The 19845-nt window shown below is 45.6% G+C and overlaps 1 protein-coding gene across 1 annotated transcript; it reads right to left on the bottom strand.

The window, feature by feature from the left end:
• Window positions 1-236: 236 nt before the first annotated feature.
• On the bottom strand, window positions 237-19806 carry eya2 (EYA transcriptional coactivator and phosphatase 2). Its single transcript, XM_028406631.1, has 16 exons — window positions 19532-19806; window positions 12956-13015; window positions 12415-12463; window positions 12107-12219; window positions 11807-11923; window positions 8200-8276; window positions 7907-8090; window positions 7399-7535; window positions 7181-7264; window positions 4147-4236; window positions 2297-2355; window positions 1531-1691; window positions 1162-1276; window positions 944-1065; window positions 758-858; window positions 237-538 (listed from the first exon to the last, which is right to left on the bottom strand). Exons 4-16 carry the CDS (start codon window positions 12207-12209, stop codon window positions 458-460), a joined length of 1431 nt encoding a protein of 476 aa, XP_028262432.1. The 5' UTR covers window positions 12210-12219; window positions 12415-12463; window positions 12956-13015; window positions 19532-19806; the 3' UTR covers window positions 237-457.
• Window positions 19807-19845: the final 39 nt, after the last annotated feature.

The following is a 19845-nucleotide window of genomic DNA, read 5'->3' as shown; positions in this document are numbered from 1 at the left end:
AGAGTTAAGTCTCAAAACAAATATAAAGAAACCAGACTTGTTATTCAACAGGAAGAATTTGCAGTGCAACACTTCTTTTGTGTACAAAAAGTGGGACATCGTCCGCACAGACGAGATGATCAGTTCAAAAAAGTTCTTCTTTTTTTAATATATATTTAATATTTGCAGTATTACTCATAGTTCCCTGGGGTTATGTATGAAGAGTTTGGTCCTGTGGGTTTTTTTTTTGCTTTGGTCTTTGGTCTTTTAGTTTTGGTCCAGCACCTCTGGCTTCATGTTCATGTGTTTTCAGAGTCATCACAGTTCCTCAGAAACACACACACACCACAATACTGACTCTGAATCAGTGTCTCTGTACGAGGCGTCTTCACCCTCCAGCTGCACTCAGGAGTTCAGGAGTTTCTCATATTAATAACAGGAGTGGAAACGTAGAAAGTGTAACAGCTGCTGGCGCCCTCTAGAGGTAGTCCAGCTCCAGTGCATGGCTCAGGGCCTCGAGGTCGGCCCGACAGGAGACCCTCCAGAACGGCATGTTTTTCTGGAAAAAAAGGAAAATTTTAAAAATTAAAAAATGGCCCTGAAAAACATGGAAATATATTTTAAAAAATCGGCACGTCCATTGTATATTAAAAACTGTGGTTTTGTCCTCGTGCATGTGCCAATTAAAGATCAAATTCTGTTGTTTTAACACAGTAATTATATGATAAAATACGTGTATTGGGCCGTTTCATTGAAACAGTAGAGAACTGAGGTGTACCTTCTTGGCTACAGTCTCCTCTTCGGCTCCATCTCCTATCACCACGTACACAGCTCTCCGACCAAACCTCTGAGACACGCGCTCAAAACAGCTCTCTTTGCCTTTTGAATGAGAAAAATCAGACGTTCAGTATCTTTGAATGGGACGTTTTGATCGTTGCTGCCTTCCTCCCAGAGCGCTCCTCACCTGTCTTGGTTGCGCTGTATATGTTCTCTATGGGGAAAGCTGAGCCCAGACCGTACAGTAAGACCTTGGAGAGGGCCGGGATGAGCTGGGTGGTGGTCACCAGCACGTTCACACAGTTAGGCCTGTAGGAGGGAAACGAAGAAGAAGAAGACACACTGACACTATGATCCACAGACGCTGAGACTCACTCGGGTCATAGCAGAGGAGCTCGAACTGACCTGGAGTTGATGAGAGCCAGTGCTTTGAGCGCCTGAGTCAGCCACAGGTCGGTCAGGACCTCCATCTCCCTCCTCAGCTGTAGCCACTCTTCTCGCTTGGGGCTGCCCAGCAAACCTGGGGGAGACGCACAAAGTTTGGCTTTGCAACACAACAGGAAGAGCCTCAATATAATAATAATATTGTAATATCCGAGTCTGACAGCAGGTGCTACCAGTGCACAGCTTCTAGCTAACACACCTCTCCGCCCGTCAGGACTAAACACACCTATAAGTGGAGTTATTTACCATCTGATCCCAGTTTTTTGTCAGTGTGTTTTTTTTGAAGAATTCTGGGTAACACAGCACTGTGTAAAGTAAGGCGAGACTTACCCCCAACGTTATTCTTGTATGTGTTGTAGCTCTCCTTGACTCTGCGGTATCGGAATGCCAGTTTCCTCATCCAGTCCACCCCTCCATGAACCCCTGACCCCAGGCAGAGAGAGCCGGCCCCCGCTGGGCTCTGGAAGCCGTCCGACCCAAAGTTATAAGTGCTGCAGGATCACAATACAGGAGGTAAGGCTTGTTATTTTCCAGAGCATCTTATTGTTATATGAATAATATTTTCTGGTTTTAGGAACTGATTCAAAAAAAGAAGAAGAAGCAGAGCTTGGAGTGTTCTTCAGATTGAACCAGAAATATTTCATGGACCCGTTAAAATTGAACGAAGCTGTGAATGAGCCTTTGTCAGACTACATACATACAGCATGGCTAGGATAAATATAAAAACATCTTTGAATGAAAAGGGCCAAGTTCAATAAAATAAATACGTCAAAGAGTACTTTGGTACGGTCTGGCTCGTTCTCAGATCACTCCTAAAAGAACCCTAAAGTGCTTCAACAAGTTTATGCAATAAAACGTCTGGGCTGTAGGAGACAGAGGGAATGAGAAAGAGACATTCTGATGAGAAATGAAAGCGCTGGATAATCCTGTGACATATTATACGGCTGTGGAAATAAAAAAAAGACATGCACATGCTTGCATGCATGAACGCACACACGGATGCACACAAACGCTCACTCTCCTCAGCTCATCTCACTAAAACCCAGAGGGGGGCAAGTCTGGTTCACGGAGGGGTAGACGGTAGAAGCTGTTTTACCTCAGGTCCTGGCCGTTGTCGTCTGATGCCACGTCATCAATATGAACCTGGTCACATTCCTGGGAAATGAAAAAAAAAAGGAGAAGTGGATACATGAAGAGATCTATTTCAGTGTGAATCCCTGCACAGGCAGGTCTCTCTCTCTCTCTCTCTCTCTCTCTCTCTCTCTCTCTCTCTCTCTCCTCTGTAGGGGAGCCTCCAGGAGTGATAGCACCACACAAATAAAAAAGAAAAGATGAGGAAGGAGGAAATAAGGTGTCAGGACACAGGACAGAGCGGCGCCGCCAGAGAGTAGAGACAGTCAACACGGTGGGGCGACTCTACTGTAACCGCACGGCAAATTAAAGCTCAGTAAGTCTGTGTTTTTTTTTTTTTACAGTGTGTGCAACATTTTAGTAAAAAAAAAAATCCTCTTAAGAATGGTCCATTGTCCTTGACAAGCACAGCGGTGTGTGTATGTTATTTCTCTCTACTGGACGTTAATACTACCGAGCAAACCGCAGTGATTCAAACCACACTGTAGCTTAAACATGAGGCTGCAGCCAAAACACCTTCAGCTATATGCAGTCAAACTGGAAACCAGTTATTAAGAGAAGGAGCACAACTCACTTATCACAGCTCGAAGTCACACACACACACACACACACGTCCTAGTATAACTCTTTAATCGTCACACAGTGACCCGGGACAGACGGCCTCTCCTATCACCTTTCAGCCATTCAGACAGAGACGCTACCTCATCTTCCTACATAACTCAATTCCCACAGGCTGCAGCCCACCTCCCACACTCAGGTGCCATCCACCCGTGCAGAGCTGCTGCAACCACTGGTCACACACACACACTGACACCACAGCCACGGTGTTTGCATCATATTCTTACTCGGGATGATTTGAGGGAGTCGGACCAATTATTTGACCGTTCTGACAACAGCAATAACACTTGTAGCTGCTTCTGACGGACAAGATAATTGTAGCTCAGGACTTAAGAGGAGTTGTCAGGCCGCTGTCAGGAGCTGGCTTTAGATTCTCTGCTGAGCGCTGACAACAAAGGAGGGGATAAAAAGTGGGTTTGCAAATGGCTTTGTTGGCTCTTTTTCCTCCCTCTCCTCCCACTTGACTAATTTTGCTCTTGGATGCTCAGACACACACCTACAATTACTGCACAGAGTGTGCTTGTTCTCCTTCGCTGCATCCCTCTTTAATCTTTAATTCTTTGTCAGAGCAAGGCAGAGGAATGCAGGACAGAAAACATGCACACATGTCCAGGGATTCAAAAAAAAAAAAGGAGTCATCACTTTTGGATGTTACAGAAATACACTTTTTTTTTTTTTAGGCAGCAACTGTGGAGAAATGTGGAGGAATATTCTTGCTGTAGTGTCACTCTGGGAGAGGAAATTGTGTGAAAAATGCTGCAGAGATGTTGTGTAAGGGGATTTCTACAATGGCTGCCACTGTGCTTTATGCCAAGTAAGAAAACTCTCTCTCTCTCTCTCTCTGCTGGCTGTTTTCTGGTTAACAGTATGCCAGCGCACACTGCTGGATATGTTTCACTGCTCCAGTTTTCCAGCTTACTGGAAAAAAAAGTCTCACAAAGGCAGTGAGATCTAGAGAAGAACTCGAGGTAAACACATTTTTTGAGGGAAATAAGTTGCACTTTTCCAAGTTTCCAAGTAAATAATAACAATGATAATAATAATTTTTAGGTACCTTCCAGGACACCTACACCTACAAGTGTCCTTGAGTGCCCTGAAAGGTACCTATAAATAAATTCATTTTCTACAATAAAGAAAAGAAAAGAAAGGGAGTATATGACTGCAGGAGATTACAACAATTATAAAAAAAAAACTCACCTCCAGGTCATTGAAGAAGAGCCTCGAGTCGGCCAGATTAAAGATCATTTCTTCCATCCACAAACCCAGAGACACGGCCTTAGAAGAGTCCTGATACAAACACACACATGATGCTATTAATGAGCATGCTTGATGCAGACAAATAGATACACGTGTCTTCTAATTGGGCCTAAACCCTGATGGTTAGGTAGGCGGAGTTCTCTCTTCACAGACACAGTTAATATCCTGCAAATGTTTGATGAATGCTTTGTGAACGTCTGCCGTCAGAGTAACATTAAAACGACAGAAAACTGGTTTGTTAACCTCACACGTGGTTTGACCCAGTTAATAAAAATGACGCCAGGCCCGATGACTCCCGGGGCTGCGCCCTCCTCAGTCAGGAGTCATGGCCTGAGATGTTCGGTGTTTACACAGAGTCATCAGTTAAATGGGATTATAGCATGATTATGGCTGCAGCTGCCCGCTGGTCTCTGTGAGCAGCTTCCTCATCAACAGGACAAACAGGTTTCAGAGAGCGAATGTGAATATTTATCTGTCAGTCAAACTCCCCTAATTATCTGAAGTATTTGTTTTGGCTCTCTCTCTCTTTTTTGGAGCGTGTACTTCCTGATACTAACCACTGAATTCATTTTTCATTTTTCAACTCCAGTTTCAGCCTTCGCCATGCTGATATTCATTTTTTTATTAACTAAATGTGATTTTTTTTTTTAAATTTTATATTTCATATTTCAAAATTTCGGATCAGCAGACCACAAAAAACCACTCTTCTAGCAGGTTTCAGGGATGATTTACATACAAATCAATGACGGCTGTGATCCATCAGACACAAAAAGAAGTCTTTCACCGTCCTCGCACCCCCTGTCTGCTCCTCGTATACTAAAAGAAAACACCCAGGTGTTTTATTCCCAAAAGTTTTGTTTCACCATAAACTAATTATAAGTCATCACCTGGAGAAACACCTAAATTATACACTGGAGGCTGACAAACAACGTGGGTGTGTTGACGACAAAGGCAGGTGTGTGGTGTTGGCAGTGGGACAGGGACGTCAGCCAAAGGTGAACATTTGATTGAAATGACAAGCACGGGCTGTCTCCTGGCTCACAGCAGCAAACAATGCAGCGTGATGATGACACGTCACGAGAGAAAAAAAAAAAAGTTAATTGAGGACAGAGGGCAGAGAAAGTTCAGTAGGAGGAGGACTTTAGGAGGACAGCGAGACAATGACGAGGGAGGGGGAGAGGATGAGGAGGGACAGGTTAGAGGCTTAAGAGAGGCTTGTTCTGCTTGTCCCATAATTGGAATAATTATCTGTAATCACCTTCCTCTGAAGGCCGCGGCTGCTGCTACTCAGAAGCACACGGAGGCAGCGTTCACTTCTCACCTGGTTCTTTTAAGAGTTCACATGGTGCTGTATGATGGATGAGATAATGGAAGAAATATTATAGAAAGGATGGGGGGGGGGGGTCATCTCCTCCAGGCTGGTGAAATCAGCCGTCATTCAGCGCAGCCATTAGTCTTTGCTCAGGACAGGTCCGAACTTGTCTGAGAGTCCAAACATTTGTTAATGATAACGGGCTGAGGTGGAGGAGATAATTGAAGCCAGGAATAAATGGATGATGGCAGTCCGAGCAGGGTGCGTTTGCCTCTCTGACTGTTGATCTGTTTTTCACTCCTTTAATCCCTCTGCTGCATGTCTGAGTTTTGATGTCAGCATTTGTCCAACTGAGCTTCCCTGGATGCAGCAGTGGGTGGTGGGAGGAATCAGGAATTTCTGGCACATGAGTCACATTTCAACACACACACACACAGCCCCTCTCCCTGTGTGTGTGTGTGTGTGTGTCTCCTCACCCCTCTGTGTGTGTGTGTGTGTGTGTGTCTCCTCACCCCCTCTGTGTGTGTGTGTGTGTGTGTGTGTGTCTCCTCACCCCCTCTCTCTCTCTCTGTGTGTGTTTGTCTCCTCACCCCCTCTCTCTCTGTGTGTGTGTGTGTGTGTGTGTGTCTCCTCACCCCCTCTCTGTGTGTGTGTGTGTCTCCTCACCCCCTCTCTGTGTGTGTGTGTGTGTGTGTCCTCACCCCCTCTGTGTGTGTGTGTGTCTCCTCACCCCCTCTCTGTGTGTGTGTGTGTGTCTCCTCACCCCCTCTCTGTGTGTGTGTGTGTGTGTCTCCTCACCCCCTCTCTCTCTCTCTGTGTGTGTTTGTCTCCTCACCCCCTCTCTCTGCGTGTGTGTGTGTGTCTCCTCACCCCCTCTCTCTCTCTGTGTGTGTGTGTGTCTCCTCACCCCCTCTCTGTGTGTGTGTGTGTGTGTGTCTCCTCACCCCCTCTGTGTGTGTGTGTGTCTCCTCACCCCCTCTCTGTGTGTGTGTGTGTCTCCTCACCCCCTCTCTCTCTCTCTGTGTGTGTGTGTGTCTCCTCACCCCCTCTCTGTGTGTGTGTGTGTGTCTCCTCACCCCCTCTCTCTCTCTCTGTGTGTGTGTGTGTCTCCTCACCCCCTCTCTGTGTGTGTGTGTGTGTGTGTCTCCTCACCCCCTCTGTGTGTGTGTGTGTCTCCTCACCCCCTCTCTCTGTGGCAGAAGAGAAAGAAAAAGAAACACCGGCATGCATAGCTCGCTGAAACCATCAGAAACGCTGCTCCCAGACTCCCATCAGCCTTGTGTCAACCCGCAGGGGGACCGTGAGAATTCAAAACACACGTCCCCGGCCAAAAACAAGAAGCGCACCGCTGTCCGCCCCATCGTCAGCTTGCCTGTCTGTTATGTAAAGGTCCCGCTGGCTGTCAATCACGCCCCAGGTTGTCGGGGTAGCTAAACAACCCCGGTGCATTATGAAAAGAAACAAGAGGGCAGGAGGGCCAAACAGCCAGCGTGTGAAAAGGCTCCGACCCAAAGGGCCGCAGAACCCTTCAACTCAAACAAGCCCCGAGACAAAGGGGGTGATTCTGCTGTGCCCACACACTGCTGGGTCATTATTACTGCTATCAGGGTGTGACGAGCTACATGCTTCTAACAGTTAATGACAAAGGGAGGGGTCACGTACCTTGCCAAACCGTGAGGAGAAAGTTCCCGTGAGGAGCGAATGGAAAATGATGATGGTTTCATCCAGATCCCAGATAAACACTCGCTGCAGTGAAATAACAGATATGTAATGTTAACCACATGACAGTGTGTGTGTGTGTGAGAGAGAGAGGGCGAGAGAAACATAAATATTGTGGAGGAATACTGATAATTTCAAGCGCTGTGAGAGTGTGTGTTTACCTCTATATCAGAGTCCAGAGGTGGAGCGGGGTCACTGACTCTTTTTCTTCCTCGCAGCTTGCCGTCCGACCCCCGCCGTGCTGGAACCCCCTCCTCTTTACCTGGTGTGGGGGGACTGGGCGGCGGGTGGTACTCTCCTACAACACACACACACACACACACGAACACACACATTTCAAAATGTTAAAAGTGACAATTTCTAACATGCAAATGTAGTTAAAAGTCCATAAGTATGTGGACATGTGAAGTATAAACATGTATAAACTACATTTAATGAATAAGGACAATTTCATATATTGCAACATGTATATTTTGGCCGTATAAATCATCTTTATATGTGCATAGATTATTTAGAAAAAGTCCTTCTGGAACCTGAGGCTCCTCCTTTGACATGCTCATCACCTAAACTTGACAGTTTTAATCTACTTTATGTAAATCATATGGTAGCAGAGGCAGCATAGTAGGATGTGTTGCATTGTGGGAAACGTAGGCTCCAGGGCTGCCTGACCTGTGTGTGACTCCGGGCTGTGACTGGTCATCATCACCGGGTGCTCTGGATGCTGATAGGCTAACGGAGCTGTGATGGCGGCCGGGCTGATGTTGCTGCTGGTTATGTAGGGGCTGTTGTAGTGATGTGAGTTATAATAAGGAGAGTACTGACTCTGACTGTAGCTGGAATACGCTGAAAACTCCTGAAAACACAGACCAGTACTTTTAAGTTAGCAGCGAAATCAAACAAGACGATCAACAAGCGTTGTGTTGATGGATTCAGGTGTATTTATTTGAGCTTACAGCACTCACTTGTTGTGTGGGGTTGAATGGGGTTGAGCTTGAGATTGTGTGGGTGCCTTGAAAAATTCCAGATGAAATACCCCCACCTGGGAAAAAAATGAAAGGGAATGTCAAATTTCCAGGTGTTAATCAAACATATTTAACATAAATCCTCTCAAATTGTGGTAGAATAATGAAGTCTGGAACGTCAGACATCATCTCAGTGATCTGTCTGTGAGGGAAGCACCAGGCTCTAAACTTTGACTCTTTCCTCTCTGACAGCTGCAGCAGCTTGCAGCATGATTTATGATTGACATGAAAATACAGGTGGGAAAGTCTGCGGCTCCTGCAGCTCCTGCTGCTAACTGCTGCTCTGAGAATCTTCTAAACGAATCAAGCCAGGGCAGGAATGTCTTCCTCCCAGCAGCAGTGACGCCACCTCGCCCCTGCGTCCTCCTCCGGTCAGGTTTGACTGTTTGTCTGATTCACCCACGGCGTTGGACAACATTTCTACACTTTCTGTTCCGCTCCTGTCTGACAGTTAGCTGGATGTCTCAAAACGATGCAAATTTTTTTATTTTTTTATTTGTACAATTTTGGCAATTAGCCAAAGAGGAACCAGTGAACTTCTGACACCAGTTTAGAACAGCAGTGTGTGTGTGTGTGTGTGTGTGTGGCTTGTCTGTAGTTTCATCTACTGTAACTACCCTACAGCTTCATGTAGGATTATTCAAGTTTAAGACCTCATCAGCATAAATGATTTACACACTCTGTTAATCCATAAAAGAGAGAAACAGCTGTACTGTCAGTTCTGGGCTCAGCGAAAATGCTAACGTTAGCATGCTACACCTGCATTAACAAGAGGCACGTTAGGAGGAACTTTTTGTCTTTTTAACTGTTGGAGGAAGTATCCTGTTTTTGTCATGTCCCAACTGCAGGAAACGAGAACAATCACAGACACAGTGTCTGAGTACAGGGTACCAAAGGAAGACTGGTGGTCAGATATATGATTAAATACACTTCTGTTCAAAAGTCTGGGGTCTCCAGGTCAGTTCTATCTCTGATCAGTGTAACAGTTCAGCTGTGCTAACGTCATTTCACAATTTTGGATGGAGCATAGGAGGCATGGATGCTCCATCCCTGTCTCAAGCTATAGATGCCCTTACAAAGAGCCGCTAACATGTTCAACTCAACAGCTGATAGTGATGATGTTAAGGCGTGAGGTCACGAAATACAGAAGAAGAAGAAGAAGGACAAAGAAGGGCAGGAGGAGGAGAAGAAGAAGCAAAAGACATCATTTTCTCTGCATCAATGCTTGTGTCTTAAACCGCCGGCAGCTAAATTTGTACAGCACTGTGTGTCGTGTTGAGGTGATGTCTGACACAGCTGAAGAAGAAGAAGAAGAAGAAGGAAGAGGAAGGAGCAGGAGAAGATTAGGGAAGCAAAATAAATACACAGCTGTTGGTGTTCGCAGTGAAGCGTCTGACTGGCACCGATGGAGGCGTCTCCTTTCACTGAATTAAAGAGCCTCTTATTGACGAGACGCAGCTGACAGTTTCATGCGTAGCAGCTGATTGTGTGCACAGTAATTGGACTACAAACAACAACTGAGCAGCAGCAGCTTTGTTTCACCCTGCTCTGTTAATAAGAACTACTTTTCAGTCAAAGTTGGTTTAACCCATTGTTTTGTTTGCTAGTTGTCAAACTATAGTTGCCCTCTGGGGATCATACTCGTCTCCATCTTGAAACCATTTTTTAAAGATTGCGTCTTGCTCCCATCATTTCATGATTGCACAGTTGTTTTCGTTGTGTTGTGTTGCTTGTTGTGCGCCTCTTCTTCGACATGCCGCACTGCAAACAGCAGAGTAATCACAGTGAAAGCTTCCTGGACAGCAGCAGTACTCACAGAGACTAAAGGAATCATCCAGGAGGCCTCTTGAGTAAACACACGAAGACTTCCAACACAATGTACAGGCTCTTTGTGATGTGTGTGTGTAACATGGAAACATCCTACAAACATTTGGATGTTGTGGCAGTTTATTACCGTTTGAAGTTTGTAGTTAATGATTTATGCATAAAAATATTCAAACAAATTTGTTTTGTTTGGGAACAACGTCCCTCAAACTCCGATGACGCTCTGTTAAAAACTCGAAACAAAGCACGGTGCAGTTTGTGCGACGTTTCATCAAAAGTGTGTTTACATGAATATTTACATTCCCCAGTAATGCCTCACATGTTAAAGAGGAGGAACTGAGTAGTCTGGGAAATGGGCAGGATGGTGAATGGATGCCAGAGACAGGTTATATAGTGTAGTGCAGTTCCATCTGCGGCCTCTAGGGGCTGGCATAAGAAAAAAAAACGAGTCGACCCCCATAGACCTCTGTGTTAAAATGTCCAACTTTCCAGCAGAAAGTAACATGTTTACAGGCTGGTGCAGACTGAAAATGAACCTGTAGCTGTCGGCGGAGCTGCGATATCACGTCACACACACATTTCTTTTTGTTTTGTCCACACTTCATCAGTGCACAGACTGTTTTGGTTCGTCCATACAGTGGGAACAGCTCATGTCCCGCCTGCAACATAAACCTACTCACCCCTCCGTAAAATGCCCCTTAACCTCTCCCCTCTCACACACAAGGTCAATTTCACGCTGGTTTCAAAACCATAAAGTCGCACTGAGCGAGTCATGCTTTGGGCGCCGACTGAGGAATGTGTACAGCACACACACACACATTCAATCACAAACACACACTCATGCAGAGCAGCTCTGTGATGCCACATCTTTGTGTTTATCAGCAAACCCCCCCGTCCATCTGTTGTTGTATCAGTAATAATTCTTATTTTGTTCCTAACTGTCCTCGCATGTTTCTCTCAGTCTGACTGCATGTTTTCTTCAGAGAAACAGACACAAGCGCTTGCATGCTGTGTTGTTGGTCTGAGTGGAGAAAGGGGGCCTGACCCCGGGAAAAGAGGAGGGGTGGAGAGACTTTTGACGCCAGGAGCCCAGACCGCAGCTAATGGAGAACAGGTGTGCTGGAGAGGAGAGGAGAGGAGACAGAGGAGAGGAGACTGAGGAGAGGAGACTGAGGCAAGGAGAGAGGAGAGAAGACTGAGGAGAGGAGAGGAGAGAAGACTGAGGAGAGGAGACTGAGGCAAGGAGAGAGGAGAGGAGAGGAGAGGAGAGGAGAGGAGAGGAGAGGAGAGGAGAGGAGAGGAGAGGAGAGGAGAGGAGAGGAGAGGAGAGGAGAGGAGAGGAGAGGAGAGGAGAGGAGACTGAGGAGAGGAGACTGAGGCAAGGAGAGAGGAGAGGAGACTGAGGAGAGGAGACTGAGGCAAGGAGAGAGGAGAGGAGACTGAGGAGAGGAGACTGAGGCAAGGAGAGAGGAGAGGAGACTGAGGAGAGGAGAGAAGACTGAGGAGAGGAGAGGAGAGGAGAGGAGAGGAGAGGAGAGGAGAGGAGAGGAGAGGAGAGGAGAGGAGAGGAGAGACGACTGAGGAGAGGAGACTGAGGAGAGGAGACAGAGGATGCAAATGTTGTATAAAAGGTGTGTGTGTGTGTGTGTGTGTGTGTGTGTGTGTGTGTGTGTGTGTGTGTGTGTGTGTGTGTGTGTGTGTGTGTGTGTGTGTGTGTTCTGACCGTGTGTGTGAGAGTAGCTGTAGAGGCTTTGACTGGGAGGAGTGCTGCTGAAGTTTGAGTATCCCAGAAGTCCCGTCTGTCCTGGAGAGTGACTCAGTCCGTCCTCTGTTTTAATGTCTGCAACACAAACAAACATTGACATTAAATTCAGTTGTTAACATGAGCTGGAGTCTGTTCTAACGCAGCACATTAGAATCCTGTGAATATTTCCTGACTGGCTCAAAAAGACGATCTGATGATCTACTGACGCCTCGTGTTGCACAGTGCGTTTGATGACCACATGCTGCATGCTGCACTCACTGTATGACGGCATGCTGTAGCCCTGCGTGTGGTGAGTGTACGGCGTGTACGGTCCCGCCGGCTGGAGGGCGGGGCTGTACTGCGTCTGTCCATAGGCAGCCATGACACTGGTCCTGGAGAGAGTGAAGAAGTGAGAAATGGGGAAATATTAGGTGACGAGTTCTACTCTGACTTCTCTCTCTGTTACAACCAAAGATCTGTTCCTGGTAGAACTGAGAGTGAGGAAGAACAGTTAGCTGATGGGATCTGTGCTTCCTCCTCCACCAACAACCAAACGAACAAACCAGCTGGACGTGAAGGAAACTCACCTGCAGGAGGTACGACTGGTTTGGAGAAGGAATGAGGCGAGACTGGGCGCTGCGAGGAAATAAACCCGTTAGAAATATGTTTGTTTTCGAGGAAAAGAATCAAATATTTCTCCCTCCTGTACGTATTTTTGATACCTGACAACGCATCGGGGTGAAAAGGTGACAAAGCGTTACACTACAACTTGTTTAAGTCCAAAACAAAGCTGTGCTGAACAACACAAAACACCTGGAAGCTAAGTGCAGAGCTAAGCTCAGTCTAGCCTTTTAAGGATGCATTCATTAACCTACTACAGCTAATCTATCAATTAGTTTGATCCGTGCTTGTTTATCGTCTTTGTTGATGTCAGTTTGAACTGTTTTACCAGCCCCAGCTCCCAAATATCTTCATCAATACGATAATTAATCTGTCACCAACAGAGCTGTCTATGAGGAAACCTGAGCCAGCCTGAACTGCAGTTTGATCGTTATGAACATGATTATTTGTAGGAACTGAAACAGATGGTTGGACTTTGCTCCTGATTGTGTTTCTTTGTTCTCTCACCTGCCCCCGCAGAACGAGCTCCGTCCTCTTTGTCCTGTCCTGACGTCGCTCTCAGCTCTCCTGTGGAAACCACAACAGCACAGCATCAGCACACAGGTACGAGGATGACACATGTGTTCAGTTGAATCGGACGGAAGGAGAAACCGAAAGGGAGACGTTAGGAAAAATGTGCTTGAGGGAGTCATGATTAGACTCCGACAGCCAAATAATGAGTGACAGAAACCCGACAGGTCGCATTGTTTCGAGGGAAAACTGCTCCACTACACAACTGCCGACACACTCTGCTGTTGTTCTGTGTTACAGAGAAAAAAATCAGTGTGTGTGTGTGTGTGTGAGCTGCAGAATTTCTTTTTGTTTCTGACGTGATGGGACAAAAGAGCTTTGTGAAGAAACGCACAAGACGAGACAGGAAAGATTTTGCAATAGATTTTGCGGAGTGCAGCACTTTGTGTACTGTGTGTGTGTCATTGTTTCAGTGCTGGAAATCAATAAGAAGAGCTGCTTTATGATCCAAGAAGACCAAAGTGATTCAGAATTAAAACATCATCATCATCATCATCATGTTCCTTAAGCCTCCTTGTTGAGAAGAGGTTCCAGCTCAGCGGGCTGAAGGTCAAGAGATCAATGAATTAGTTGGAGCAGGAAGCTGAAAGGGGGCGGGTCAGTGCTCAGGTCAGCCCGGTCTAAACAGAAACAGTGTTTAAATGGGGCTTTGTGTCTTCTGGCTGTTGTGAATACAGGTCAGAACTCGTCATCATCATCATTGTCAAAGAAAATGATGAACTATGTTGCAGATTACTCAAGAATATGAATGATAATCCAGCTACGTACAACTTTAGGATGTTGTTTGTGCACAGAGATGATGCTAAAAATGTCACCTGCATGTTTATAGTTGGACTAAAATGACCGTAGCTCTCCTCTAACTTATCACCAAACATCAGTACAGATCTGCTTCACACACACTTGTTTAGTTCCATCTGTGTCAATGCACATCAGGCTGAGCTACTTATTAACGTCACGTCTTTCTCTCTGTGTGTCTCTGTTTGCCTCGGGGCAATCTGGCAAAGCTGCAGTTAACTGCCCGACCTTCCAACCTCGCTGACAACACAGCGACAGAGACAGATGACAGCTGAGAGTTATAGGGGCAACGGCAGCCGGAGGAGACCGAGAGAAAAACAAAAGTGAAAAAATTCAGCATCAGTGGCTTCAGAAAAACTAAAAAAAATAACCTCAAGATAAAAATTAGCTTATTATTTAAAACAAACCGCAGTTAGTTCCTCCCAAATTTAGAATTAAAGCCTCAACTTAAGCATCAAATTGTGTCTTGATGAGTTCAACCTCTGCCTAAAATATTATGTTTTAGTCTCAAATCAAGTGTTCCTGTTCGCGTTTGGCTTTCGTATGAGGTTTTCCACTCCTCAAACGAACCTCAACATTGATTTAAGCCCTCTGAGACCCTGATGTGACCTTCATCACAGGCAGGCCGCGAAGCCCGAGAGAGCGCCACGCCAATCCTGCAGCACAGAAGAAAAACAAGGAAAGAGCAGTTGAGCTTTGCATTTCCTCGTGCTTCCCAGGGATCAAAAGTGAGAGTGACGCCTGTTCAGAGTCCTCTTGACTTCGGCTGTAACAGCCCTGTATATATACGCACACGCAGACAAACAGAAAAACCGCATGCGACAGCCAAAAGGCACTTCCTGGTTCAGGGTGAGGCACGGGGAGGAGGGCGGCCGAGGCCATGGGAACGACGGGACACCGGAGGGAAGACGAGCGGAGCTCAGCAGAGATGTGGAGGGGCTAAGGGCTGAAACTGAAGCTAAAACAAACCCAGCGGGGCCACAGGGGGGGGGGCCACAAGGCCAGAAGGCCAGTCCCACCAGCTTCACCTGGGTCCCAGGGTTCTGCTAGACCACTGCTTCTTTCACGGATATCAAGTTCTGGCCTTTGTGCGGCGTATTGTGCTTTAAGTTGAAATGTCATTTGATACAGTTTAAAGGAATACGCAGTGTTTGTGCAGATTTACCCGTTTTTCAGCTAAACTGCGGAGCGAGGAAAAAGATGGCGGACGCACGAAGTGATGATGTAAACAAGACGACATGACCGGAGAGTCCTGCTCCTTCTCCTTCTTTCTATGTTTTTTTTTGTAAATCTCAGCTCAGCTGAGTCCCTGCGGTGCTACAAACATCTGACCAAATCCTGACAGAAATCCTCTACGTACAGCAGAGTCTCCGAGGCTATGCTAACCCTTAGCATCCACGTGCTAATGCAGAAAAACTTATAGCAACATGCGACCACATCTCTTTATGAGAAGGAAAGATAAAGTCTGACTAACATCAACTACTAAAAATGGGAAATGTGGCCTACAGTATTTGGTTAGTTGTGTTGTGACATGCTTTTGTGTGTACAGGCATGTGCTTATCAACAGCTCCCATCAGTTTATGTGTACTTCATCAGAAGAAATAAAGTGACATCGTCACGGCCGGCCGAGTTTCCCCTTAAGGGTGTGTGCTTTTCTATCTTATTTACTTTAGTCAAAAACAATGTGGATATTATGTCAGGCGTATGCTGTGTGTGTGTCTGCTGCGACATGTGTTTACAGTGTCAATATGTGTGCTTTGTTGGTGTCTGTCTGTGAGTCTGATTACACACTGCAGTCCAACAGTCTGACCTTTATTTATCAAGACACAGTAGCTCCCAATCAAAAGGTGGCTGTAGTGCCATATGGGGGCCCACCTGGAGCCCTCGATTTAGACACAAGTGCCTGGAGGGTAAAGAGAAGAAGAAGAAGAGGAGGAGGAGGAGGAGTCACACACAAAACCTCTCTCTCTCTCTCTCTCTCTGTGATGCAGAACAAGGACCCACTCTTTGTGTTTGAGTGACACTATCAGGGTGGAAATGTGTCCATCTGCCTGCTGCTGCCCTCTTTATGGCCACAGAGCTCCAAAGATACAAATCTCATGATATTATCTCTGGATAAACTTATATAGAGCCCACAAACTAAGAGTTAAATCATGCACAAACATGGAGATGAGTGAGACCCTGTTCATTTCTTCGTGCATCATTATTGATAAAATAATACTGGGAAAAATGCAAAGCTCAGCAGGAACCTGCCGTGTTTGTGTTTCAGTCGCCTGCTTGCTATCTCTATGCAGTGTTTGTGTTTATTCTAACATCATCATCCAAAGAAGCTTCAGTCAGTAAGCCCACTGTCAGTGATTAACCCTTTTATCGACAGCTTCACAGTCTCCTGTCCTTCTTCCTGACTCGGAACACTGGATGGATCCTTAATTTTGGAATTCAATGTGACATTTTCACTGCTCATTCGGGTTCCAGTTCATCTCTGGCAGCAGTGAACCTGTTGTCGACTCAGTCTGCACTCTGTAACTTAACCTCCCGGGCTCGGTGGCCTTTCCTTTTCACTTGACTAACTCCTGCAGCAGGACCGCTCCGGTGCCAGAAGCCAGCCCTCTGTCTCCCAGTAATCAAAACCTCTCCACTGGACAATGCCTGCGTCTTTATCTCCGTGTTTTTTCCCGCACACACTCGAAAATCCCACATTCCTTTTCTTTCTTTTTGTCCTTCTGTCTGAGGACTAACTCTGACAATAATCCCTCCAAAATATTTTTCAAATCCTAGAAGGACCACCTACCCCAAGGCCCAGACTCTTGTCTCCCCCAGAACCAGTGCCCCGGGACGGAGGTCAGAGTGAAGGACAGCTGGCAGACCTCCCAGCAGCCCGGAGGAGCGGGTGTGGGGTTGTAGGACTGGGTTGACCCCAGTCAGATGGTGGTCTGGCTCCCAGGTAAAAAAAAAAAAAAACATCTGGTCCAATGATGGGAGGGAGGTCGTGCATGCGCTCACACATTCAAAAAAAACATGACACACGCCTGACTGCATGAGTGAGCACTGCCTTCTCTAATGAACTCTCACACACACACACACTTGCTGCTTTATTAGTCATTAGGACAAAAAGGTTTGTCCTCGATCAGTCTCCTTAGCACAGGATGGCGAGTGCTAACAGCTGGCCAGACAGAACTCGCTGGTAGCTCAGAGGCGCCACAGACAGACTGAGGTTCAATTACTTCTTTACTGGTAGATTTACTGTGAAAGTGTGTGTGTGAGAGAGAGAGACAGAGAGGAGGACAGCAAGAGAAAGAACAGAGTGATTTATGTCTTTATAAAGATATTATCAAATATGAGTTGGCGTTAACAGACAGGAAAAAACACCAAGAAGAAAAAGTAATGTTGGAGAAAAATTCTGTCGAAAATGTCCAAGAACCACACACACACTTATTACACAGAGAGAGAGAAGAAGAGGAAGAAGAAGATGAAATCTGGTCACTGCAGGCTACGCTGCGATGTGTGTGGCTTCACCATTCTCAAAATGAGATAAGGCGAGCGGAGATAGCCGCAGAGACAGCTGTCGTCTGCTGACAGCCCGGGCTTTATTACACAGACACAGACCTCATCGCTACGAGGCCTCACCGGGACCTCTGTGGGACTTCAGGGAATTTAAAAAGGAGGGAATGGAAAGGCGGGAGAGGGAGAGCTGTTCAAGAGGCAACAGATCAACCGAACTCTGCAACACCGAGAAGGACGTGCAAACATCCCAAATATCCAAACGTGTTATAGAACTCCACAGAACAATTAGACATGGACAGTTTTTGGATCCTAACTTTCATTAATCCGTCTTCTCTCTGTTTGGTAACATCACCTCCTCCTGTTACTAAGAGTTTTTACATAGTTTGTGCAGACAGCTGCTGAAACCTTAGCCTCACAGCTCCTCTAGGAAAGTGTCATTTTAGAATTTAATGTTTTTAATTTAGGTCTCTAAAGACGAGCATGTGGATGAAGTTACAGGTTTTTAATTAAACTGGTAAACACACACGTGTTACTTTGTGTTTTGTGGTCAGTGTTAATCTTAAATCCTCCTCACTTGGTCACACGGACACTGATTGAACTCTCTTCTATTAAAAAACATCAAGGTAGCATCAGAGCTGATGGCATCTTTGGGTCGGATGTAGTTTAGGTTTCTGCTGGAACCTGGATTTGGGTCTGTTTGAATCCCAGTGAGTGACGGAGGATGCACAGAAGCTGAACGACATCAAGCACCGTGCAGCTGTGAAGAAATATAATAAAAATCGGTGCAGATAAAGTCAGGAAGAGCAGAGCTTCCTATGAAAATATTTATCATTCCAGAAACGTTTGGCTGCAGAGGGGGCTTGGAATTAATTTGTGTTTTCTTAAGAGGGGGTGCCTTGCGCTACAGGATGGGGAATTCTCCACAAGCTGGGACTTTTTTTTTTTTTTTTTTTTTTTTTGGGCTGCAGCTTATTCACAATTTATTAGAGCGAGTAATAAGAACCATGAAGAAGGGAGAGAGAGAGAGAGAAAGAGGGGTCTGGGGTCAGACGTACAGAGGGAGTGCAGAAACGAGAGGCCTAAATGTTATTAAGAGACGGACGGCAGTGTTAAATCAAACACTGAAGGTATGTGGTGTGAACACACCTCCATCAGACCCCTGCTGTTAAAACACAGCTATATGAGGAGATATACCAAAAAAAAAGAAAAAAAAAGGTGGAGGTGCTGAATCTGAGACAGCGGCTGTCCAAAATCAGGCTGAAAATTTAACCCCTGCAGGTTTATTTCACATAATTAATGCTGACAAGTGGAGACACGTGTCAGTTTATTGTACAATATTTTAAAATGAATCAAACTGATTTTGAACTGTCAGAAAATGGTTAAAATGAGAAATACACTGTCAGATTTCTATGGGTTAAATCAATGTATTTAACATGAGAGGCCCCATTAATCACGGCCTCCTTTTTGACTGCAGCTGATAGAAATGTTTAAATGTGAGTTAAATGTCTGGCAAAACACAGTCTGGAGCCATGAAGGGGTCCTTGAAGAAGAAATTATGAATACCAGCCTTTGAAAAATGCTTAGCGAGGTTCCCCTCATTTGAGTTAATGAGGGTCCCTGCACGGCTCGCTGAAGGGGTGTCAGTGATTTAGGTGTAATCTTCTGTACTTAAAGGCCCCCGAGCAGATTCGAGCAGCACCAAGAAAAACAAAGAAGCTCAATCAAAGAGAGAGGGCACACACACACACACACACACAGCTCCTTTAAAACTCAGTGAGCCATTTTCAGCTTCTTTAAATGAGAATTAATCATAAGAAAATGTTAGATTTATTTATTTGTATTTTTTTCCAATGCAATAATATTAACTGTGAGTTAATTAATAATTGTATTATTAATTATTATGCCTTTAATGATTCGTTAAATAATAAATATTAGTCCAAATATTTTTAGAAATATTGTCATCAATAAATGCTGTTGATATAAATAATTATACAGCTGACATTTAAATATTTTAAATACTTAAATATTGAGTTGTATGTTTATGTTTTTTCAAAGAAAACAGGAAAATAAGTGTGTTTTTTTTTTTTTTTTTTGCACATTCAAACTGAAACTTTCGCAGTAAACCAAACTTCAGTGGCGCTTTTTGTGGGTCTAAGCAAACAACCCCGTGAAAACACACAATGAGAGAAGAAGCAGCGGACTTCACGCACTCACCATGATCTGGACCCAGGCGCAGAAAAAGATCCGTCTCTATCAGCAGAGCAGCTGCTGCTCCATGCCCCGCAGCGGCTCCGCGGACTCGGGTTTTTTTTTTTTTATGCCGGAATATGTGCGGCTCGGCGCGGACTCGGAGCTCCGCAGAGCAGCGGGAGGACGGAGCGGAGGGCTCGGGGCTCCAGGTGACAGCTTTCCGCAGACAATCACTCACAGCGGCCTCTTCCTCCTCCGCTGCTTCAGGAGCGTGTTTGCTTTCCCGGCGGTGGGGAAGTGATGTTAAGTAAATGAGCGAAGATTTCTGGTTCCTCCTC

This window comes from Parambassis ranga, chromosome 5, assembly GCF_900634625.1.
Source record: "Parambassis ranga chromosome 5, fParRan2.1, whole genome shotgun sequence".
In the NCBI taxonomy this organism is placed as follows: Eukaryota; Metazoa; Chordata; class Actinopteri; family Ambassidae; genus Parambassis; species Parambassis ranga.
The sequence above is the reverse complement of the archived record's forward strand: the minus strand, read 5'-3'. Positions and strand labels throughout refer to the sequence as shown.